This window comes from Pteropus medius, unplaced genomic scaffold (assembly GCF_902729225.1).
Source record: "Pteropus medius unplaced genomic scaffold, Ma_sr-lr_union100, whole genome shotgun sequence".
Classification (NCBI taxonomy): domain Eukaryota; kingdom Metazoa; phylum Chordata; class Mammalia; order Chiroptera; family Pteropodidae; genus Pteropus; species Pteropus medius.
This window is the reverse complement of record NW_024342474.1, coordinates 7,933,824-7,960,406: the sequence shown is the minus strand read 5'-3', so window position 1 is coordinate 7,960,406 and position 26,583 is coordinate 7,933,824. Positions and strand designations below refer to the sequence as shown.

The 26,583-nt window shown below is 37.0% G+C and overlaps 1 protein-coding gene across 9 annotated transcripts in view; it reads left to right on the top strand.

Annotated features, from left to right (window-relative positions):
• The window catches only part of GRIP1 (glutamate receptor interacting protein 1), a 587,313-nt gene that overhangs the window by 343,252 nt on the left and 217,478 nt on the right, over positions 1 to 26,583 (top strand). Inside the window, exon 1 of one of the 9 annotated variants that reach the window (XM_039865940.1) lies at positions 8,719 to 9,009. The exons of 7 other annotated variants lie outside the window; for them this stretch is intronic. In XM_039865940.1, the coding sequence (XP_039721874.1) occupies positions 8,955 to 9,009 (55 nt within the window). In that variant the 5' untranslated portion in view covers positions 8,719 to 8,954. Of the gene's footprint in view, positions 1 to 8,718; positions 9,010 to 26,583 lie in introns of those variants that run through there. One more of the 9 variants, XM_039865936.1, reaches the window with a different exon arrangement.

Genomic DNA, 26,583 nt, shown 5'->3' with positions numbered 1-26,583 from the left:
CAAGAAAAAATTTATTAAGAACCCACTGCCTTAAGACCCCCAAATAAAGACTGATTGTGTCCTTCAGAAGCTTCCAGGCCCTTGGGCACTTGACCATCATTGCTGCAAAGTCCAGTGAGCAACTACATAAAGGAGTACCCTCAACTTCAAAATAGGGTGATAAGAATTTCTCCTTCAATGAGACCTAGACCATGCTCAGTGTAAGTGCCAGCCATGTTGATGATAATGATGATGACAATGGTAGTGAAGATGGAAAGATGACAGCAGTCATCATGACCAGTTGACCTAATATGTCCCCTGAATTCTGCCAGAACCCAGGTTTCTGTAACCTCCTCCCCACCTTCGGGTCCCCCTTCATGTCCTCCTATGTCCCTGGTTTCTTGTAGACTCTCTACCTGTGCCCTCTGTCACTGGATACTCAGCTAAGTCTTTGCATTGCTGTCAACACAGCCTTTGTCATAAGCCATATAAGAACCTTGAGAGGCCCCCTGCAAGCTAAACTTCCCTGTCCGATGATGAGAAGCTGGACTGAGGTCTTCTCCGGCCCACTGGCCTCGGTTTGGTCACCTGGTCAGTTCCAGACAGACTGCCTGAGTCCGGCGCTCCCGTTTCTGATCCTTTGCTGCCCTCTAGTAGCTATTTGCGCTGTTGTGCAACCAGAACACAACAGCAACCTCATTCTTGCAGGGTCGCAGGTGGCTCATGAAATGGATCTTAAGAAGATGCCTGATGAGAGAAAGAGACCCAATTTAGAATGCCCCTCTATACCAACTTCATTTCCTTCTGCCCCTCATTTCTCTGCTCCCTCCATCTTATCGAGTCCTTTTCCCCCTTCAAGCATTATTAGAGGGTTGTTTCCTCTTTTAGAGGAAAATGAAAGAAACACCTTGAATTTTTTGGGGGGGTGGTCTATGATCAGTGGTTGAAAGTGTTTACTAAACATCTCCACAGAGCCCTTTAATGTTGTTTTTATGGGGGAAAAAAAGTGAGACACAATAGACACTATTCTTATGTGAGAGAGAAAGTCCCTTCTGAGGTGTGGCAATGAGCTTCAGAAGATAGGATATGGTTAGTAGAAACCTGTTGAGATTTGATAAAATGTGGATTTCCTATGAGAGAAGCACCGAAGGAGCAAGACCTTTCTCCTCGTTTTTGGAGTCTGTTTTTCAATAACTGTATTATAAGTAGGGTGGACTCTGGAGTCTCCTAATTTTTTTTTCAGCACACACACACATGTTTACACACATGCACATACATACATGGACGCATATATACTTTTATACACACATATACATACATGTATATTTGAATGTTATCATTTTCATAAACCCCTATACTCTTCATAGGGCACTTTAAAATTGACAAAGTGCTTTTTATTCATTATTCCATTATTCCACCACAGCAACCCTGTAAGATCAATGAATTCAGTATTATAATAGAATAGCTGAACTGTAAGAAATTTTAGAGAGACGAAGTCTTTATTTTACAGACCCAAAATCTAAAGCTTAGAAAGAGTTATTAGTCAAGACTCTTCTGATCCCAAGTGACAGATACCCAACTCAGACTGGATTAGCAAAATGGGAACAATACGGACAAGCCTAAGCAAAAAGTTCAGGGTTGTACGGCTTCAGGAATGACGGATCTAGATGTTCCAACAACATCTCCAGGATCTGTCACTCTCCATCTCTTTACTCTCTTTTCCTCTGTCTTGGCATGGTTCAAGGGCGAATTCTTAAAAAATGGTGATAAGGTGGCAGCTCTAGCCTCGTAAGGTACCATTCATTCTCTGTGGAATGAGAATATCTACTTTGCAGTAGTTCTAACAAAAATCCTGGGATTGCGTTTCATCAGGCTTTATGATTTATGATTTAAGCTTTAAGCTTTATGATTGCCAGTTCTGGACCAATCCTTGAGACTAAAGGGATGACATGCTCCACTTGGTCAGATGTACTGCCCAGCCCACCGTGGAGGGACAGCTGGAGGGAGTGCCCACTCCATTCACACCACACGGACTGAGAATGGGTCCTCAAAAGAATATCAAGGTGCGAGATTACTTTCCCTTTGCCTTTGTTCTCTAAAAGGGAGGGGACCCTTGATGCTGCAAAGGCATAAGCAACTTATAAAGTTACATGGCATTTTGTGTAAAGTGATTTCATAGTTTATTGGTTGGAATTGTGGATTATGTATACAGCGTTCTGAGTTGGATCCCCCACTAATATACTTTTCCAGCCAGGAGATTGGATCTGTTTCACCTTTGTACTCACAGGGCCTGTTGTATTATTGGCTGGCATAAAGGAGGTTCTCAGGAACTTTTACCCAAGATTAAACAGCCAATCTGTGACCGCATCCGAACTTTAACCTGAGGCTTCTGTCTCCTTAGGACGTCTTTCAATCCTGCCATCTTATTTCTCATGTGTACTTTTCCTTTTTCATATTTTTCACCATCATTTCAGTGTTATTTGATGAAAATATTCTAGTGAGTGGTGAAATTTGCCACCCAATCGCATGTGTTTTTCACATTGCTTGAAGAAATGGAGTTTGTCCTTTTCATTATATCGGATATGATTATTGTCTCAATAATCATATTTTATTTAAATTCTTTAGATTTTCACATATCTATAGGATACCTTAAAATATTTTCAATTCAGTTTTATTTGAATGAGTAAGATGTCTTCGAATTGAGGTGATGTGTTATTGTAGTTTGCTTGTTTTTTAATGCACGCATTCTTACTGTGGAAAGCTTAACTGCTATATCCACAAAATGAAAGCTGTCAAAATAACAGCTAAAACAGTTACGAGGTCAATTTGGAAGTTCATTGTTAATTGTTACCATACAAAGCCCTTTTGAAAGTGGAATTACAAAGTATGTTAGCCATGTGTTACAGGATATAGAAACTTTAAAAAACAGATACATCTTTAGAGATACATTATATTCTTGACAAGCAATAATTTTGCTTGTGAGATCAGAATGCAACTTATCAGCTTGAGTATGTATTTGCTATTTTCTCCATTCACAGAGCCAAGCCAAAAAGAGAATTCCTTTCAATTTTAGCATCTTTTATCTTCCCTTTGCCTTTGTTGCTCTTGCTGCCTTTGACTTCTATGAAAAACTAGCTAGGCTGTGTGTTTCTTCATATTTGGAGAACAACAGGGTCCTTATGAATCATCTTGTCAGAAGCACCAGGAATAAATCTGAGGTGTGCTCTGGAAAGAAGGGCGCATGGCACATTTCTCCCTCTCTCTCTCTCTCTCTCTCTTCTCTTTTCCCTTTCCACAAACTGGCAATCTTCAAGAGACATGTTATTTGAAACGATTTGCTCTTAAAGTGGCAAAGCTTTTTTAAAAAGTACTGTTCTAGACAATGAACAAAATACACCAAAAAAAAAAAAACTTGCCTTCATTTAAAAAATAGTTCCAGGCATCGGGGCAGGGAGGCTGACAATAAATAGCTAAAATAAATGGTTTGTTAGATAGTGTGGACTGATCTGGGAGAAAATAAAGCAGAAAAAGGCAACAGAATGGGTGTGGAGGGATTACCGGAAATAACCACCTCATTCAACCAACTCTCTTTTAGAAATATCATTTCTTCCCTTGATCTAACCTGGTTTCTATGTACACACCACCATTCCTTGTGGTTGAGCTTTTGAATTAATTAAGTTTCTTGCCTGCTTAGTAGCCCGTAAATTCATGGATATATCCTGTGGGTGTGGAAAATTAACATTCTTTCAAGTCAGCTTATGTTCCTATGGTTAATATTTTTTTATTTTAATAACTATAGAACCTCTCCTCTTTTTCTTTGTTCCCGTTTTTCTTTGTTCTTCAAATAATATACTGATCTGCAAGTGATCTGCAAATTGTTGGTTATAAGTATTTGACATGGCTTGGGCTATATGTTGTGCTAATACATGAGATTATATATAAATTTAACCCTAAATTTAATTTAACTCTTAAATTTAACCCTAAAATGACTAGCACTAAAATTTGAAAGGTAATGCTACTCCCATAGGGATACTCAGATAGTGATAAAAATTTGAAAAGTATTGGCCACTGATTTTGGATGAGTTAGCTGGTATATCCTTTCTGAAACTCCGTGCCCCAGTGCCTAGAACAAAACAGTCAATAAACGTTTATAAGAAAAAACTCCTATGTTGGTGAGTTCATGGAGGAGGAATAGGCATCCCGTTGGGGATAAAATGAGGCGCTAGAATAGATTTTGTTTGAGGCTAGTTTGAGATGGTCGTGAAGGGAGCCCACAGACATGAGAATCAAGGATTGGAGAAGGTGGTTTGGAATGAGAGTAAAACTGGGTTGAAGATTGCGATTTGGGAGTCAAACAGAGGTGATTGCTAGAGTCCTGGGAGTGGATAAAATTCTGTAGGAGGAGACCGAGATGCTGTGACAGAACTTGGGGGAATTCTATCATTTAGGAGCAGGAAAAAGAGAAGGCATGAGAGCAGGAACGAGCATCAGGAGTTAAGTGGGGATAAATAACTTCATATCGTGGCAATCATGGAAGACGTCATAGAAAAGAGATCATTTTGGTTGTTAATCCTAACTCCTTCCTCGAGAGTCTGGGCTCTAATCAAATGCCAGATTACACGATTGTATTCTCGACCAGATACATAGTAACTGTTAAAACCTTTAGTATTCTCTATTTTAGGTACTTTACACAAATAACTCAGTTAATCATTAAAACAAGCCTAGAAATGATTTTCCTCATTCTACACATGAAGAACAGAGATGTTAACAAACTTGCTGAAGGTCACACAGCCATTTAGTGATAAAAGGAGGATTCGAAGGCAGTCAGTTTGATTCTAAAGCCCTGGCTTTCGGCCATGACACCATCTTCTCTCTACATAATGCCTCCGTAAATAGTTGTACTTAATCTAGGATTTTAGGGGGATGATTTCTGGTATGTTTCTTTTAGTACTGCATTTCTCATTTTCTATATATTTTATTCTTTAAAATTTCCCACCAGGCGCTTTTAGCTGAGAAATTTCGAAGGATCTTACCTTTGTGGGAGCTTTCCTGGCCCTCTCATGTTAAATGGAGGCAACCTTCTTCCCTTGACATCGTGAAAGATGTTAGAGCCCCTACTGGCTAAGCAAATAACACATGGCCTGAGCGTTATACCCACCTTTTTCTATCACAAGGCACCAGAGGCTCAGAGTCACTAAGTGTTTTTTAATCACCCCAGATTTGCAAGAGTATGCCCTAATGACACTTGCTACAGGGCATCATTACTTCTACAAAAATGTTTTCTCATAATATATATATTTTTTAATGCCTAATAAATCCTGTCTTGGGCAATTACACCAAATCTTCACACCCTGAAAACTTCTGTGAGTGAATTCGGTCTTGCTTTTCCTGCTTCTCAGAGTCCTCAGCTGCTGCTCGGCATTGACAAGTTCTGCTGGAGCCGTGATGTTTGAGCTCAGATTGACACACTCCGTGAATTAAGTGGCACACAGTGGCCACAAGGATTATAGCATGTTTGAGGCTCATAATTGCTTCCAGTATATTTGAAAAGGAAACTAAAAATGACTGATTCTTATAAGCTAAGAATGAATCAGTGAAATTTCTCATAAGGAGCTAAAAAGGGTACTGGTCAATTTTAAGACCTCCATGAGCCTTGTGTTCCAAAATACCCTGAAGACTTGGGATATGCCTGACAGTTACTGTGAAGGGAAGATCAGTGTGTTCAATACTAGCCAATTCAGGATGTGTCTTGTGTTGTTTAAATAACAACCTAAACATGTTAAGCATTTTGAATCAACTGTGTTCAAAGAAAAAGAAAGGTAATAAATAAATAATCAAATAAATGAGATATTGTCAAATGTATTTTGTAACAGATTTACAAAATCAGTTGAAATGAGGAAGAAGCTACAAGTTATTTAGAAGTTTAATCAAGTTTATTCTAATGATATAAAATAGTAGGAGTATTTACTATGAAAGTAACTCCCATTATTATTATTTTTTTTAATGAATTCCCCAGGTATAGGTATATAGCAGGAAACTTGTGGTTTGTGATAATTCTTTCTTGTTAAGAATCAGAAGAATCTGCAAACAGCAGTGTTTTATTTGGGGAGTAGAGATGTTATATAGAAGAATGGATAAAATGGAAGAAAATCAAGATGAGAAAAATTAGCAGACTAAGTTAATTTGTATGTGTTTGGCAGAGGGGATTGTTTCGCCTGCTGATGGTCCTGTGGAATAGTTTTGAAAATATATTGGAATTCTTGAGCCAGTCTGAAGGGTTTTGTTTTGTGTTTGTTTTCTTTTTTGGTCTGCATTCCTAGTCCCCATCCTGTGATGAAATTAGCATGATACTGTCATTAGCAGAGTGATGAAGTATTTTTTAAAAGCACGACAAAGACACCAACCAGTCAGAATGGACGAGCTGTCCAGTCAGAATGGATTCCCCCGTCAAAAACTTGGTCCGAAATGGCCTGGTACCTGGAGGAAACTGTCTTAAGCGCCTCTGTTTCTGGTTCCTTCTCGTCACCATGGTTTTGGACATATTATCTGTGCTTCAGAAGGACATGGACGAGGAGAAGAGGAGGTCGAAGTTATCGACTCTAGATTTGCCTTCTATCATTAAGTGTAACTGCACTTAAAGGTTCTTGGTTAACTGGACTTTTTTTCATGTGATACCTTCATTTCCTGGAAAAGGGTTACTCCCGATGGCTCTATTTCTATAAGATTCCTGGGGCTGAGCCTGAGCTGGATAATAGGATATATATATAAATTGGCAGCCACAATATCCAAAGAGGAAAAAAAAATCCTTAATTTGAGCCCCCAGGAACCTTTCAGAAAGCCTCAGGATGAGTTTTTTACTCTCCTGCCAGAAAAATGGGGCCTTATAGAAGTTCTGAAGATCTTTCTTAAGACTAGAGGACAATCTTTAAAAAAAAAAAAAAGAATGTTGTAGTAAAAGGGGGACTATTTGATTATTTTAGCCTTAAGGAAGAAGCAAATTAGTTCTGAATAGGCATAATAGCAGGGGGTCAAGAGATTCCTGTATGGATTTGAGTTTTATTTGAATAGACATTAGTATAATGGGCCGGAACGGTGATATTCTATGAGAAAGATTTTACTAATGCTATTTGACAGCTGCATATTCTCAATGCCTGGATTTAAAGAAAGATGTAAATTTGGGGATGTTTCTTTAAAGGAGCTAACTATAAATATTTATCTCCCTTTAGCTAATAACCCAATTCTCTAGCATTCAGGTACATTTCAGTTAGAGAAAAAAGTATCAAGGAGGCTAAAATATTACTAGCGATGACCTAATAGAGATGAAAATGAAATGAGTTGAAATTCAAAACAGATTTAGGCTAATTGGAACAATTATAAAAATTTGATTCTGCAATACAACCCATTTAATTTACTTGCCTATTGATTAGTTGTGGCCGACTGCTTTATCGAGACCATGCTTGTTAAGGGAATTCTGTGCTTTTCAAAAACCTTTAAAGTAGATGCTTACGATATTCGGCTATTTTTCACACTGAAATTATTTTTCTTTTGCACCCCAAAATATGCATTTCAATATCGGTGGATTGAAATTGTTTTGACTTAATATAGAATTTATGAATGGAGAGAAGAAGGATCTATCACTAAATTTAGAATATTGGAAGTTATTTTAGAAACCAGCTTGAAAGGTTTTTGTACAGCCTCAGAGTATAGAATAACTATGAATAATTCATATATTCTAGAAATATTAATCAAATAGTTTGGACAGTGATATAGCTTTTTCATTTTGACTAATTGATTTTTTAAAATTCCTGACCAACTGTATCATTATTATTTTTTGGTTTTGTGTTAACTCTTGTGGGAGCTTCTTGGATTTCCATTAAAATTCCATGTTAGTTTGTATTCACTGTATAGTGAGTAGGCTGGTGCTGGCAGGTGAAGAAATGTGCTCCATCTTCTTGTCATTTTGTGAATGGATTGTGAAGGGTTTGTTAATTTGCTCTTCACTCCACTGGAGCAGACACTCACAAATATCTGCTCTGTCGCAAGACTGTTTTATCTGCATAATGAGAAGAACAGGTTGGGGCGGGGGGGTGTTTGGGGCATAGAATAATAAGGTCCATCAAAAATTGAACTACTTGGCCTTGTTTGCTTTTATTCCTGGTGTCTTTAGAAACAGTCTTTCCAGCCAAGTCCTTTTTGGGTAAGGGTGATTAAAGGAGCTGGAACTCGATCCGCCTGATGATCTGCCTTGCCTGAACCCTTTCTCTTAGCCCTTCTTGCATTTCATCCAAAAACCCAGACTTCCTTGAACCTCATAGATTTGTAAAGTACTACACAGGTCTGTCTTTCTGATGCTATCATAGGGCTACTTCCCTTATGTAGGCAAAACTATTATTCTCTACTGAATCTCAAAGATAAGCTGCCTCCCTCCTTTGCCTTCTTTTTTTGTTGTTAAAAGAACGTAGTATATGACACCCACATTTCTTCCTAAAGTACGAGGGCAAGCATTCCACTTACATTTCCTGCTAAATGAGACACATAAAGCACATGGACTTGATGCTGAGACGGAAAGGGGAGGGGGTGGCTGAATTGGCTGAAATACATAGCCCTTTGCCTAAAACTGAATGCATCGTTCAGTGCTTAGTATGAGATTTATGGAATGGCTCCTCTCCCAGCGTTGTCTCTGCTTTTTACAATTTGGTGCTTTGTTGCTTTCGAAACAGCCTTACTTTCTAAGCCATTGTGATTGTGCAGGCGGAGGAGGCTGTGGCGGGCAGGGGTGGTAGTAGTAGTGAATGACACAGCTCTGCCAGATGACATGTAGCGGACCTCTGCATCAGCCAAGAGGAATTAAGCTTTGTCACTCCCCACTGGGACTCCCTTTCTCCTGGTATGTGCGCAAGGAATTCATATGCTGCTGCTGCAGCCACCAGAGCAGATCCCTGAGTACACTTTGCCACAGAAAGCAGTGAGCAAGAATGATAGCTGTCTCTTTTAAATGCCGTTGTCAAATTCTGAGGCGACTTACTAAAGGTACCGTGATTTCCTTGTTATTCACTCACCGAGTCTGTTGCAGTAGCCTATAAACACAGTTTAATGGTTTTTACTTTCAAATATGACTGCCTTTTCAATTTACTATCAGGCAACAAAGAACTCAGTGAAATATATATAGATCTATATGTGCAGGTACACTCGGCATTGCTTTCCATCCTTACATCCTGGTCGTGCTCATGCTGAAATCGTGAACCCCGCTCGTGTGGTTTTCTTCTTTTTTTTTTCTTAATGACTTCATTCATTGCCGAAAGGAAAATGTGTTTGGGTCCGGTGCTGAAGTTATTGTGGGAAACCATCGTTTTGCTTGCTGATTAACTGGTCAAGAGGCTTCAAGTGTGTATTACTGTCTTTTCTGTGACACATGTACTAAATGCAGCTGGCAGCTTCAGGAATCGCACAGCTGGTGAATCCACAGAATTATTGTTTATTTTATTAATGTCCAGCATCTCATGAGCTTTTCCCCAGGATGGCTATAATTTTTTTTACGTGTTGGAATTGCATGTTCAGAAATGTAGACAATTTGAAATGCTTTGGTCTTAGGTGATATTTGAAGAAGTTTATTTGAAAGTAAAAATTATTGCTCTGTGTCTTATCATCAAGAATTATTAGCTCAACATCGAACTCTAAAATATTAATCAAATCTCTGTAATACTTAAAATATGCTTTTCTTTGAAATCACTCTGTGTCATCTCGTTTACTTTGCGTGCATTCTATTCCAAAGTTAGTGAATGGTTGCTTTAAAAGGCTTGCCTTAGGTACATATATATATATGAACCCTCTCGCCTTATTTCCTTTAGATAGACTCTTCCTTAGAGAGAATTTATTATTAAAAAATAACGAAACTTTACTTTGAGTAAAAGTGAGTAGCTGCAAATGCCTTTCTTTTTTAGCCTGTAATTTAGAGTACTGTCAAGTAATTAATAGATGTAATTATACTCTAGAAACTCTGAACCTATAAACATGTTAATGGATGCTATTTCTATCCTTTTAGCTTGACATATCAGAGTTCTTTGATCACCAGCAGTGCACCTAAAAATGCAATTAATATTTTATTTGGCAGAAGAATGAGCACAAAGCAAATAGTGAGAAAAAGATCATGAGTCGATAACAAGAAAGAAAATAAATACTATAGCCTAACTTAATCACATACTTTTGCAAATTGTTTGGATAGCAGAGCTAGTCCTTTAAAATTACGTTGAGGGGAGTATAGGAAAAACTATCCATTTTAAATTAGCCTGTTAGCATGGGGTAGTAAATTCTGTTTTATCTTCTGTAGTTGATACAAATGTACAATTTCTGTTTATGAATCACTATTAAAAGACTTCTTTATGAGATGGTTTCAGCTAAGACTTTTAAAAGTCTCTCATTCTTAAAAGTTATTTTCTTAGCTCATTTTAGCATTTGCTTACCTTAATTTTGAGAAGTTGATGCTTCTCTTACATTATAATCATGAACAATCGATATTTTCTATTCAAGTATATTAGAAATTCTTTTATAAATCCCATACCAGGGTGAGAGTGAACCCAAACAATTTTCAGTTCTTACAAATATTTTAAAACTTCTTTCAGTTTTCTGAGTCTTATAGAAGCATCGATCTCATACAGTGAAAGGAGATTTAAATGTTTATTAAGATAGTAGTTAAAAATCTAGATAAATGAAGAAAGTGTTGATACCGTCTTTGTAGTTGACATTTCACATTTTTTTCCAAAATCTTTAGATCTGCTCTTTCTATTTGGTATTTAGCTGAAGACTGCCAGTTAATGACTAAAATAAAATCTCTATGTAGAATCAATTGGCTGTAATTTGGCTCCTCTGTGTGCTTGACTGGATGTTCAAATGTTGGCCAAGAGTATGCCTGAGTAATGGAATGCCTTACCTTGCCATCCCTTTACAGTCCTGTCAAACAAAGTTCAAGTCCCACCAGTGCAACCTGTTGTTCCTGAGTGAATTCACTGAGTTCCAATGCCCCCACCCCTACTTGTAGGGTTATTTTTCTTAGGCTATAATACTGAAACCAGGAAATATAGGTAATTACAATCTTAAATGCTCCTTTGTTTTTCTATTTTGAGGGAGGGAGTAATGTGGCTATGCGCATGGATGAAATTTCTTTCCTGTTCTGTCCTCCCTATCCACACTACTCCCACACCCTCACCTTCACCCTCACCCCCAAACATGCATATTTCTTTATACTCATGAGGACTGCACCTAGTATACCTCCTCCAGATATTTACCCCTGTGCCTGCACATAGTAGGTCCTTAGCCGTCTGTTGAGATGAATTGGATTGGCCTCGTTGAAAGTGGTAGGACTGTTGAATTTTCTGTGAGCTCTTAGCAAATGTTTCAGGTTCTTTATTAGTCCCCCTCATGGCTAGCTAGGATCTTACCCAGATCTTAAAGTAGAGGAGGGACTATCTTGCTATTTGTGGTTGATGTCATCCACAAGAAAAAGCAATATGGCAATTACAATATGGTTTTAATTCTCTTAGGAGAAAAGGATGTAATTAAAGGGAAACTGCTTTCTATACATACCCACAGTCTTAGTATTTTACTCGTTTTTTTAGATTTCTTTATTCATCTATTGATTGTTTAACAAATATCCATTGAATTCCTACTGCGCATGCCAAGCAATGCCATTTTTGCACTGGAATCCTGGGCTGGGACGTTTTATAGGGGTATCAAGCATTTTTAAATCAATATATTTTTAACAATATATAAATTATTCTTTATTGGGGAAATAATTTTAAAAGAGCTATAAAATTAACATTCTTATAGGTAAATCTTCTGATCACCCCACGTAGATGCATGACCCACACACAGTAATAGGGTAGAACATATTTTAGGTGAACCTAGCACTTTTCAGACTTAGGAAATGAGACTTTTTTTCTTAGTAAGACTTCAAGAACTGTTTCAATTTGCCCATGCCTTATCGCCCCCTTGCCGAGATAGAACAAGAAGAAGAAAGTAACCTTTACTCAAAAGGCCTACCCCTTCCATTAAGACAGGAACTTTGGGCCACTAACAGGCCCAAACTCTCAAAAGCATTCTTTTACTTCTAATATTGAAATCTAGAGAAGAGCTGTTACTTTCTGCCTCTTCTCTTCTTCCCTTCCCCCAGAATGAGACTGTCTACTGATTACCCAGCCTTGGAGCCAAATCCAAAAATAACATTTTCTCAGCTTTCCAGCCACATCTGACAAAGGAATTTTCTTGAGCGAATAAAGCTAGGCTTCTTGGCACCTACCTTCACAGCTGCTTACTTCTGAGAGTCTTGCCTTCTCTGCCAGGGGCAATAGTACCTCAGCAGAAGTGAATATGTTCTCTGAGAAGGGAATATATTTTCATGGCTTTTACAGGCTTTGTTCTTTTTCTCTTGTCATGATTGTGTCATTTCTTTTTCCTTGAGATTGGATGCCTTCATGTGCAAAGAATCATTTTCTGTAATGCTAACTGGTTTACTCCACTTCTTTCTCAGGTGCCACTGTCTTTAGTTCAAAGATTCGAACTTTCATGCTCCAGTGGCAATGGCATTTTCCTTTACTCACAAGTCAACATCAGCCAATAAATATTAACCGACAGTCCACAGGGAGCATGGCTCTGCTTACCTTTTGATTCTTGTCCCCATTCACTTTATCTCCCTGTCTTTTCTCCCTGCCGGCTCAAAACTCATGTCCAAAACCCTCTGTCTTCATTTTAATATAGATTTCAAAATCGTTCATTATAGCTCGCCTTAGTGTCATTTTATTTTCTACTTGCCTTCTCTTCCTGTCTCTTTCCAAACACACACGTGGCCTAGAATAGAATCAATTCTCCCTGCCCCTTTCCCATCAGCTTACTACTGGCAGCTCTATTGACCTGCATCCCAATGGGGTATCTGAGTGAGACGTTTGTGGCTGGCATCTAGCAGCTTCCTACTGTACACTCCTTCCTTTTTCTGCCTCTGTTTCTCCTTCCTGACTTCTCCTCCCAACCTCTATATCCATCCTCCTTTCTGCTGCTTCAGGGGCATTGCTTATCCACTGGCACCAAGCAGGTTTAAGGGGCTTTGTTCTGACCACAGCCACATGCTCTCCCTCACAGTCTTTGCTCCTTACACTTCCCCCGATCATAGAATCATCATGCTTGAAAGGGAAGACCAGATATTAATCTAGGACTTGTCTCCTGAGAAAACGGAAACTCAACCATCTTAGACAGCCAGCAATCTTAATCTTAATTCTCTCCAACAGGAACAATCTCACAATGTGTCTGACAACCCTTCAAAGATTATTCAAGTGACCTCTGAGTCCCTTTAAATTCTTTGATGCTCATCTAATGTTTAAAACTTTTTCTAGTTAGAAATTCATTTTCTACGTGTAATCTCAATCAAGTTCAACAATCCATTTAAATGTTTTTGTCTTAACAGAAGAGGAATAGTTTTTTCTACCTCTTCCCTTCTGCAACATTCTTTTAATCCAAGGAATTCTGTATCAGTCATTGAGTTTAATGTCATTGTTCTGAACATGATTGCTCCTCTCCTGATAGCCTCAAATTTTCTGCTTAGGTCCCTTTGCACTTTGCCATCCATCTGTGTCTAGGCACACAGCTTTTCAGCATTCTCCTCTGATGGCTCCTCATCCGCTCTGTGATATGATTCAGAATTGATTATCATCTGGGTTGCGAACGCTTTCTCTCTGCTGGACCTCATTTCTCCCGTCTCCCCATCCTCATTCCTTCTGCTAACTCGCGTTGGCCTCTTCTGTCAGATCTTGCCATCTGGAACAGCTTGACTGTATCTCTCCACCTCATTAACTTTCCATTCCTTTTCAAATCTCACCTGAAAACATATCCTCTCTCCTTTGCCTCTACCTCTTAATTTTACCCCATCAAAGCTAGTTTATTTCTCATTCTAGTCTATAAACTTTTTTAAATACCATGCACTTAAGAGTCGTTTCACAAAATGTGATTGTCTTTTTTTGTTGGAGTTTGATCTATTGCTACGGCATGGGGCATATTTCTCTCACAAACAGAGAGACCCCACTTGAATAGGGGAATTCTGTAACTGGATCTCAAGTGAGTCTTGGTTGTCTCCCACAAGTGAAGCTGATGATGGATTTCTTGCTATGCTCTTAGTCCAGTGCTCTCAGGGAGGTTCCATTGAACAGTGGCTTAGACCACGTTACTCCTGGTGGTGTGAAGCTTTTCTTTTGTAAAACTGCCTAGACTTATCAAAGTTACAGGTTTAATTCTCCCCCATCTCCTGAATGAGAATTGCATGTTAGAAATACTTTACCTCCTTCCAGGAGGCACTCATCCTTCTGATGGAATATTTGGCTATCTCGCTTATAACTTCCCATAAACAAGAAGGAGTCCATACTGATATGACTGTGGCTGATCCGGAAGGAAAAGCTGGTTTGTTACTAGGAAAAGAAAGGCCAATTTAGAATAGGTATTTTAATGTATTAACCTGTACACTTTGGGAAAATGAGATCCAATGTTTCATTTTGCCACCACTTTTTCTGGAGTAGAAAGGGATGGGTACCATAGACCTACCTACCTAGGATATTAGAGAGGAATCAACCAAGGCACTGCATCGCTAATTCCTCAGCATTCCATATAGTATAAGGGAAATCGAATTGACTTGGAAGTGAGAAGATATCTGTTTCTGTCTCAGCCCTTCTGTTTTGCCCTGTGGCACAGAAAAAAAGAATTGAACCTCCTCATCGAATCTCAGGTTCTTCATCTATAAATTAAAAATCACATGTGAAAACTTTTATGTGGTTTTATACTCACGTTATAATCTTCTACTGTGATTAATTTATTTGGATTTTTTATCTTAGTAAATTCACTTTATTTTGGCAAAAAACACATTTCTGATCATTTCTCACTCTTTGAAAGGAGGTAAAATATGGTATTCTGGTAATTTGTAGGAATATAAGGAAGCAGTCAATGTTTGGATCCCTCTTTTCCCTTTGTTTCCTTTTTTATTATCATTTTATATTATCTTCAGGTATACAGTACAGTGGTTAGACATTTATATAATTTATGAAGTGATCCCCTGATTACTCTAGCACCCATCTAGCACTATGCACAGCCATTACAATAATATTGACTACTTTCTCTGTGCTGTTCTCTACATCCCCATGACTGTTTTGTAACTACTAATTTGTACTTACTTTCTCACTCTTTTATGTAGTGCCTTGGCATTATTTTGCCTATATACCTGAGAATTATATGTGAAACTAAAAATTAGTAATCTATGCCTTATTAAATCTACAGAAGAAAATATTTTATGCAAAGTTTCATTTGTAATTACTTTATTAAAATTTCAATACCACATAACATGTGAAAGAAAAACCATGCCCCAGATATTTATCACATTTATCTTCTTGGAGGATAGAATATTACTTCACCTTTCAGATGCAAAGAGGAACTTTGACCTTGCCTTTACAAAAGCAATAAAAACAAAATGGTTTTATATTTCTTAGTCAATGATAACCACTTAAATTCAGCCAAAGCTTATTGGGCTGTAAGAAAATGAGGAAAAAAGCTTCTTATAAATAATTTATACTAGATTACTAAGTACCTGAATATATATATTAAAAAAGCACAAAAATTAAAATCTGTTTAAGAAAATTTTCTGCCTGAATTTCAAAACAAAGATGGATGAAGAGAAAAGGTAAAGCCTGATGTCACTAAAGATACGTTACCAGTGTTATAATGGAAACCATTGTGTGGGGCAGGAGGGTGGGGACACAAGTTGATTTACAATTTATTCTGTGTGCTTTTTAATAAGGATTGAAGTTATACTATTTTTGCATTACATATTTTTGCCTTACATTTTCTTCTTAAAATCATACTTGTTTGTGCATGTCAGCACAAGCTTGGCATAGGAAAATGTTACCGTTTATGTAGTATTCCATCGTGTGGGTTAACCGGAGTAACATATCTCCCTAGTTTCTTTCCTCATTTTCACTGTAATAAAGGATGGTTTTGAGTATTTTAAAGAATTATTTTTGTTTTAAATTGTTGTATTTTTAAAGTCTCCTGATACTTATTTCCTGAGAATTATGTTTAGAATACACATCCCACACATTTTCTCAAAGGCTTTTCAAAGCTAACGCAGGTGGCAGAAAGAATAACAGTAAGGGAAGCAGCATTTGGATACAGTAATATTCAAAAAGCAAGCAAAGATCATATTTCAAACAGGAGAGAGTGCGGCCTTCAGCCAGAAAGAGAGTGAGAAAGAAACAGCTATTTGCTTTTGTAAGTGGGTCATTGCTGACCGTTGAGAGAACAGTTTCAGCAGGGTATTGATGCCCACAACCAGATTATAAGGGTTTTAGGCATTCCTGGAGGCCATAAGTGCATTACACATCTTCTAAGATGGACAGTGAAGGCAAGGCTACAGCCAGCCAGTAGCCTCGGGGGGTGGAGGGTGGGGCCTCAGGGAATAGGGAAGAGTGTTATGGGAAAGGAGAGATCTGAGTATTTTTTAGATTTAGAGGAAAGAGCCAGTAGAGAGGTGCAACTTCAAGATGTAAACCAGGGGAGCAATGATCCCGAGAGCAAGGCAAGGTGGGGTGAGAGGGGGTAAGCACCTCTGGCGGAAGATGCAGATGGGCACCGGCCTGGGCCAGCAAGAGGAACACTTCTGTCATAGATGTAGGAAAGCATCAGAAGAAAGATTTTGAGGTAGACATTAAGGAAATTAACCTAACTTGACTTTCTTAGGAAATTAGACGGAGATTCTAAGAATTCACATTCTAATGAGCTCCTAATCCAGTGGTTTCTAGATTTCTCTTTGTATTGGAATCACCTTAGGACTTTAAAAAAAGAAAAAACCCAACCTGCGTCAACCCCAGAGATTGTGATTTAATTGACTGGGGATGTGGTGGTCTCTGCGTTGAAATTTTTAAAAATTTCCCAGGTGATCCCACTGTGCAGGTGTGTTCAGGAGCCACCGACATAAGCATTTAGGCAGCTTCATAGAAATACCACACTGGGCCTTGGGAGTCAGACTCATTTCAGCCAGAGACCAGCTCAGGAGTTATATTCAACTGCTGGGAAAGAGAAATCGAGCAGATGAGCCTTCCTGTGATTTTGAAGGCTGAGCCCATCTGAAAATGGAGCCAAAAGAAAGAGACACGAGGTCCCAGCATCATCACTTGAGCCTCTGGACAAGAACTACTTTAAGTGAGCTCTGTGCTTTACTCCTGGACTTCTTCAGCTATATTAGCCAATAATTTTTCCTAACACCTAACCTAATTAAAGCCAGATTTTCTGTCAGTTGCACTCAGAAGAACCCAGATATAGATTGTAATACATTTGAGTATACACATTTTGATAAGAGTTTTTAAGATATAGTTTCAAAATGACAGCTGACTCAACCATTGTGGACTCTTGAATCACTCCCATTGCACAGAACACCAGTAGAACCTCAACTAATCTTGGTCCCCCAACTCTGTGTTGAGTTACGAGCCCCACTGCTAATTCAGGATTTCCATTGGATCATTTTGTCAGTGGACCATTGATCGAGTGCCCCGCTCACCGCCACCTTGGTGGTCCACATCAGCATAAACTAGGAGGAATGTCTAAATAGGGATGGAAAGGAATGTTTTATTTCCATGAGATTTTCCTGTCCTTACTATTCCAGGAGTTAAGGGCCAGCTGAGCCTGCCCTCCCCCTCCTGCCTAACCAGAAAGTGCTTGTTTAAAAGAGAGCATGGTTAACAAGCAGGGTTATAAGTTGGCTGCTTGAGCTACATGGAGTACACTGTTTCTCTGGGCATCATCGTCTTCTCATTACTCCCTTTTCCCTTTTCTCTTCTTTTATTACCTTTCTCCTTCCTAACTGGCGTAGACCTACTTATGGTAAAGGATTCACCCTCATTTGTGTCCTGCAAGAAATCTGTCACCCCAGCCTCCAGGTAGGGGTAGTTGCATGCTGGAACCAGCTTGTACTGATTAAAGAGCCAAGAGTTAAATTTTCAAGAATTTCGTGAGCCAGTTTTGTTAAACACATTTATTATTAAACATTATTGTATATAAATTACAGCTTAAAATTACATTACAAAGGGAATACTAAAAAGTCATCACTTCCTAACTATTACTTAATTATTATTTTACTTCATTTTATTATCTTACTCCTGAAGTCTGGTGTATCCGTATGGTGGAAATACTATATAACAGTGTGCTACTGCACATCTTATCAATTCCACATTCAGTGACGTCAAATTACAGACTTGAAATTGGCTATGGTGTGAGTATTTACACCGTGGAAATGGGCATATGCTATAAATCAGGGCTTCCCCCTAAGCCCCGGAGAGTCAGTTGTTAAACATATACCAACACACCACTGAATAGGTATCTCTGCTCTATGTGTTCACAAAACCTGTGTGGATGTCTGTTATTATGCTTTCTGAATGAGATGGTGACTTTATCTGTATACAACCATGAGACAATGAATTCCTTGAAGTTAGTGTACATCTTTTACTCATTATGTCACCAGCAAGTACACCGTATTTGGTGCAAAGAAAATGCCATGTTGAATGGCCATAGTGTTAATTTCTAAAGATCTCCTGGATTATCTAATCTCACGTGTTCCCTGTAGATTTGGATTGTTTCAGGTAACTCCTCTTTTACCAGAGCTCCTGAATTTCAAAAATATTCTTTCAGACATTCATATCACATGAGGAAGTAGGCACCAGGAGTTTTCCAGGGAGCTTCATCATCCTCTGACACCTGCTAATTTCCCAATTTTTTTTTAACAAGAGGAGTGTTCCATGCTCTCCTCCTTTCCTTCCTCCTTCAGAAGCCTGTTCAAGACAGTCTGGAGGAAGATACTGGCAGGAGGCCAGGAACAGCACATGGTTGCTTGGAGGCTGAAGGACAAACTATTGTTAAATTCTGCATGACAGAATTCCCAATTGAATTCAATCTGGACACTATCTAGGACCCCAGAGAGTTTTTGATTGAACTGAGTATTCTCCATTCTATAAAGCTAAGTGACCTAATACAGATCAAAAAAGAATTTCTTTTATCGCTTTTGTTTTCTAAATGTTTGTTCGTAAATTTGCTTCATATGCTATGAAGTTTCAGTTATAAAGTCTCAAAACAGCTTCCAAGAATATTAATTCCTGATAATATTTTTGCGTAGATGATATTTATTTGTTTGTTTTAAATGTATGCTTCCCAAACATTAAAATCTGTATAGGGATTAGGGGCTCAAGGCACACTGTCCAAAAACTTTTCCCTCCTAAATGTCAGCACAAATGTGAAAAGGCAGTTCTAAAACTGGGAGGAGCAGATATCAAGAGCCCAGAGATTTTCAGAAATTTCTGAAAGATGGAAAGCCGATAAACCAAAGCAAACATTACAGTCTAGAGCAAATACAAGAAAAGTGGAAGAGTGGGGAGGTCATGCTTCCTGGCAATGGAGCCACAGACAGGCTTCAAACTTAGGTTGGTGTGGAAGATGAGGAAGAAGGAGGTAGAAAATAAGGTGATTTTTTTAAAGGATGGAGCATTTGGGAAAGTCAGCCCACCTCTCTTTTAATCACCTTTCATTATAGTATTGTTCCCTAATCTAAAACTAGAAAACCAGTCTTTTACGAAATTCATGGATCTGCAGTGATGATGACCCTCAGAATAAAGGCTTCCCATTTTTGCATGGAGTTAGTGAGGAATAGATAGGTGTAATATGCCTGCTTGCCTTACTGTCTATCTGTTTGCAGCTCAAGGCCTTTACATAAAGTGAACCAGGAATCATGCCCTGTTATTCTGAGAGAAGGCTGGTTGAGAAAACATATCTATGTAACTCCAACCTGTATTAAGCAACCTAGTTCTTTATCAATTAATATAAACTGATAACAGCTGACATTTGAGGACTGACAATTGGCCTGAAGAAAAAAAGAGGCCATTTTGGAACAAAAGATATATTTTATAAATTCTAATTAGTAACCTCTGAAACGTTCGAAAAGATATTACACACATAAAATAAGACCAACTATCATAATAAGGGGGCGGAAGAGAAATATACAGAATTCTTAAACTAGGAAAGTATGACTACTAAAATAAAAATCCGTTAAAATAAAAAGTTGACAAAATAAAGGCAGATATTTGAAAAAGTAAGGCTCCTAGATCAATTGTAAAGACACAGCGATGACCTAAAAAGACGTTGAGAGAGCAGGGGGAAGAGGGAGAAGAAACTATAATGGAAATGATTGCTGTAAATTCCTGAAACTAAGGGATGATTTCAGATTGAAAGGGCCCACTGAGCCCTAAGCAGTGTGACTGAGGAAAGACCTAGACAAATTATCTTGAAATTCTAGGAAGAATGAAAAAGAGAAGATCCTAAGAGCTTCTCAAGAGAAGTAAAAATAGACTTTGTATAAAAGAATAAGAATTAATGTGGTATAGAACTTTTTATTAAAACTAGATCCTAGAAAAAAATTTTTGACCCTTGCGAAGCTCTGAGAAGGTATGCTTTTGAATCTAGAACTATCAGTTAAGGGTGAGTGTAAAATAAAGACATCTTTAGTCATGCAATAATCAGATAATTTATATCCAGTATGCACTTTTGGAAAAAACTGCCTGAAACTATACGTAAGCAACACACACACAGCACACACACACACACACACACACGGAATCTAGGAAAGAAGAAAGTGTAAAATTTAGAAGCAGTGGATCTAATTTAAGAGTATAATGGAAAGATATCTCAGAGTGGCAGTTATGTAGTAGAGAGCAGTTAGTCCAAATTAGAACATATCACCAAGATCAGAGGGCCTGAAGAATACCTTCCAAAGAATGCGAATTTCTTATAACAATTAATGAATAAATTGGATAAAATTGATGACGAAATAGAGATAATAAATAATCTCTTGTCAACCAGAAAAAGAAAGGCAATTAGGAACCCTAGAGAGCACAAAAGCTGAACAAAAAAGTAAAAATCTAAATACGAAGCAATGTAAAAATGTGTCATATTTTTGGAACGGTTGTTGGAAAATGAACTTAACCTTTAAACTTGAAATATTCTTCATTGAGTAGCATAGATACAGTAATAAAATGCATCTCACGATTTAGGGGTTCCATCACATTATTTTATTTTGCAATGAATAATATGTATATAATTATAATTTTTAAATTATCATTAAAGTTTTTATTTTTATAGTCTCTGTCCATCAAAAGCACAAAATTAAACTATAATTAAAGAAGAGAATATAAATGTTATAAATTTTATAAAGATAATTATATACTTGATAAGCTTGGAGGTTTATGGAGGCAAGAAAAAATGGAGGGAAGTAAGGACTAATTTGCTCAATTTATATAGAATATGTCCTAAGATACTATGTGAAGTTGACATATTAAGAAAAAAAAGACTATAATTTAAAAAATTGACACTATCAAATGTTGGCCTGGCTATGAGGCATTTGGAACTTTCACAGACTTCTTATGGACATTTAGTTCAGAACTGCCACTTTTGGGGAACTGGTAGTATCTCTGAAATGAAACCTTGCACGTATCATATGATCCAGCAGTTCCATTGCTGGTTTTTTACTCAGCAAAAATGCATGGTACATGCTTGCACAAGAATGGTCATTACAGCACTATTTACACTAACACAAGACTGGAAATAACCCAACTATCCCTTAAGAATAAAATGGATAACTCTATTATGGTATATTTAATGGCATACTGTATGTAATTGAAAATAAAGTACTACTGCTACTTGCCACAGAATGGCAGAATCTCACAAGCATAATATTGAGTCAAAGAAGCCAAACCCAAAAAAAAGTGTAGGGTTCATTTATTTAAAAATTCAAAAAGCTCAAAACCAATCTATGAGGATAGAAATCAGAATAGTGGTGGAGACTGGTCTATATCTTAATCTGAGCTATGTTTGCTTTGTGAAAACTTACCTAGCTATTCACTTTTAATTTGTGTACTTTCTGTATATATGCTGTATTTAAAAGATTTATTTTAAAAAAACAGTTTTAAGTATATTATTTACATTTCATAAATATAACTAATAGAAGACCTAATGATAACTACCAAAATAGAGAGAGTAGGAAGAAAAGAGAGGACCACACAAGTGAAATAAATTTCTCTCTTTCACAGACAACATTGACAAATACTGTTTAAAATTGATAAATGAAGAAATGATAATATTTATTTTGGTATTTTCAGAAGTTTGGAAACTGAAAGTAAAAAACAAAAATGTTTTCTATTGAGGAATGGGGATGAAGACAGGAAACAATGGAGGAAGGAAATGTTTTAAATCTTTTACATTCCTGTACTATCAACATTAAAAAGAGAAAAACAAAACAATTAAAAGTAATATAAACATTATTAATGGTAACAGCTACAATTTATTTCATGTTACCATTTCTGAGACACCGAAGTAGATATTCTATGTAACTTACCTCAATTATATCTTCACACTATATTCTTCACCATGTTTATCATGATGGAATTTATTATCCCAGTTACAATGATGTAATCTAAACATCAAGATACCTAATTATAATTAATACAAAAGACATAAAACTTTATTTAGAAAAATTCTTGGCAATCCAGAATATTTTTGTTATTGTATTAAGGTGCATTTGAGTTTAAGCTTCCGAGGAGTCAAGGAGAAAAAAAATAAGCTCTTACTGTGTTTATATATCTCATTGCCCATTAAAAAAAAATTAAAAACCTGGAGAAATAATCAGTACATGGCAATAAATTCTAGAAGGAATGTACATTATAAATGTTTATCTCATGTATGTTAGGTGCTATAAATTTATTATGGCAAAAAGATAGGAAAGTTATTTTAAAAGCTCTTTCTCTTACTGACTCACTGTAAAAGCCAAGGGCATGAGTCTGTATCATAACGCTGGGAAGTAATTTCTTCAGCAAATGCAGGTATCAGAGTCTGGACATATTGATATCTGGAGCATTTCCCAACCTTTGTTCTTTAGAAAACTAATTATGCTGGATGTTAATAGTTACTCCATCGAAATGGGTTTAATTTAAATTACCTTGGAAAATGCATCAAACTGTAATCTCTTTTGTAGATTCAAAAATTATATTAGCATATTAAAGACCCTTAGTGGTTCAATAGAAAATAAAGCTAATTAATTTGAATTAACCCAGTAATTTTCAATTTATTTTATTGTGGATTTTTTTTTTTTTAAGTAACATAACACTGAAGAAAATAGATTTTGGGAAATGCTAGTTTACCTCAATACAGGTTAGAGCTTAGCAAGCATAGAAGCACCAGTCATTAGCAGTAGATCCTTTGACAGTAGCTTTCAAAACTAGCTGTTTCAAATGCACTCTTGGCAGTTACTGGAAAGTGAAATTATCAGTTGAATTTTCTGAGAATTGCTTCACATGGCAGTATTCTCAGGTATTGTTTATAAAATTAGACACATATGCTCTTAGAGTTGAGATGTATAGAAAGCAGAGTTTTCATCCTGGTACAAAACCTTAGAGGAGGCTGACAAATTCTTTCCTAGACATGCTCCTCCCACATTCACAGAAATATAATGTAAGCATGTCTGCAGTTAGATTAAACCCTTCTGCACCCGCTCCACACCTCCAAAGGGCAGAGCTGTCTGCATTTTGTATCTGTCAGATCATTTCAAATCAATTCTATGAAGTCAGTTCTATGAAACCACTAATTTCTGTGCCATAAAACACAAAAGAGATTATTTGAATTCATAACATTTAAAAGGTAGCTATTACCATTGGGCCACCCAGGTGATAAAAGAGGCAAATGACCTTTTTACACTGTGAGATTTTAAATGCAACTATTTCCTGAGGAGTCTGGCAGTAAAGTCTTCTATGCCCTCTCCCAGGTAGCTAAATGAGTAAACTTCTGGAGGAAAGTTCAGTTTGTCATTTATATATTAGAGAATGTCTGCCGAATATAAACATATCATAAGGATATCTTATGCCAAATTCTTCATAGCAATAATCTGTACATCTTGATAATAAAACAATGGTATATGGTCATCTTTCAATTTGGAAGAACCTGTGGGCATAACTCCAATTGAGCTCAAAACATTATCAGATTATCTTGATAAAGGTTAACAAGTAGGGGAATGCTACACCACTTAGAAACAGAATTTGATCTGTCAAACAAGCATTCTTATCCACACTGATTCTGACAGTATTCTTACAGCACACCCTTTGAAAAAGCGTTAATAGCCTGGGCTTTGATCCAAGATTGTACAGCTTGACTCATAGATAGTTCCTGTTTATGAAATCAAAGGCAAAAAGATCAATGAACAGGACAAAAAGTCTTACCTCATCTCAGTATGATATGGTAAGAGTAGAACAGTAATCAGCAGTGGAAAACTGGCTCCTTAATGCAAGACAATAGATTGTGGGACCCAAGCTTACCATTTTTCGTTTTTATGAAAAAAAGAGTTATAGTTTCACACTTTGAATGAAATGTAAGATGGTTTCTCACTTTGAAAGGAGAGCCCACCATGAAGGAATTATGCCCCCCAAAAATGTCTTTACAGTTAAGTGGCCTGGCAGAAAAGGCACAGTCACATGGGACAGAATCTTAATAATTCTGAGAGGAAGAGGTTTTTTCCTGAGATCTTTTTCAACATTTAGGTAAGTGATAGAAATATTTTAAAGAGGTGGTTTTGAGTTTGTTGTGTTTTGTTTTAACCAAATCCTAGGAAGAAGCGGCCCATAAACCATAACATGTGAAAAAAGCATCATGAAATAATTCACTTAGACATCTAAAGAAACATGTGTTCCTATTCTTCCTCCTGGTAATGGTATAACTCAGATGACAATGCACAAGAATTGCAACTCTTGTTAGCCAAAACTTGTTCTCATATTTATTAGAACGCTCTTTCCCCTCCTAAAGGAACGTGTTACTTTGAAAAGATTTGAAGTTAAACAGTTTATACACGATTTCCTCCATAGTGGGCTTAACTTGTACAAGCTTCTGGTTGGAGGGTGGAGTAGGGAAATGGGGAGAGAATCTGGAGAGGAAGATGGAAAGGGAGGAGGCAGGATTCCTGACTATAGGGGACAGTGAACTTGAAAAGTAAAAAAGGAGCCATCAAAATTAATAAATATTAGCTATGATTAGAAGGAAAACCTCTCTAGAAGGACATTTTGAATGGAGTAAATCTGACTCTTTCTCAGTTTGGTTCCTCATTGAAACACAGAACACTGAAAATTTTCTGAGTGACTATTTTCTTAATTCTTCCAAGAATAATACACAATTAGTGTCATTCTACATGCATAGGAGTATGGATAACTTAGAATATTGGAGCTTAGTTCTCTCACTGAACCCAGTGTGGGAAAGGCTGCTCTGTAACTTATGGGAAGGAAAAGATCCTTGCTTTATCTAAATCTTACCTGGCCGAAATTTCATTGTTCGATTGATATATATGGTGAAATATTAAGTTGTAAAGACTGTCTTTAGAATGAATTAATCATCTTATTTAAAATATCTTAAGGGCAATGATGGAAAGAAAAATAGGTTGTTAATTGTATAAATAGAACACCAGCCATTGTAAAGGCTTGAGAAAGTACCTCAGTAATAATGCTTAATGTAAAATGAAATGAAGACTCAGAAAAATATTAGTTTGGGGAAAAGAAAATGTATAAATTCTCCCATTTTTTTTTATCACTTCAGTGAAATGTTAGACAATACTGATTGTAAAATGTGTATTATATAGAGTCTAATATTCAAATGAAGTCCCTTTGATATTTTAATAAAGATTATGATAAATTTTCTAGACACGGTTGCCCCCAAGTGAAATTGAAAATAGTGATATGTTTTGGTTTGGTTTCTTTTTCTCCTCTCCAATTGTTTCGAAACCTAACCAGGGTTTCATTTCCACAGGACCTTGTTCTCAGAACTAGTTGTCTTGGTTTGGTTTGGTTTGCTTTGCTTTGGTTTGCTTTGGTTTGATTTTGGTTTTGGAGGGATGCAGTCTCTTCTTTGCAAAATTAACACACAGGGACTGTGGTTGAGCTTTTTCATTGGGAATTCTAGATGAGCAAAATCTCCTGCAGAGTCAGATCCCCAGAGGCAGAACTGGAAACTCTCTGGACAGCCTATATTCGGTACAGGGAGTTCAAATCAGCTGTATAGGTTGCTTCATAGACTTAAGGACAATTCTGCTTTCAGATAACTTTATATAAGCCATTTTTCTCCCAAATATTATTCAATTTCTATAAGGTCATCTTGAATCACAGAAGGACACTTGAGTATATTTCTGATGTTTCTAGGAAAGCCATCTACATATTAAAATTTTATTTTCTTTAAAATTATAACATACTTCAATATTTGTGTGTTCAGAGTATAACTAGTCACTTACATAGAGAGATCAGATGATATATGTATGTATAATCAGCAATATATATATATTTTTGTATATATGTAATACTTATGTGTGTAATTTGTATTATGTATATGAATACACATATATACACACATAAATATGCACAGACAAATTTATTGAATGCTCTGCAAAAATAGATTTTCTTTTCTTGTACCTAAACATCCACTAATGTAATGGGCATGGCCCATATCTTACTCCTCTCAATATCC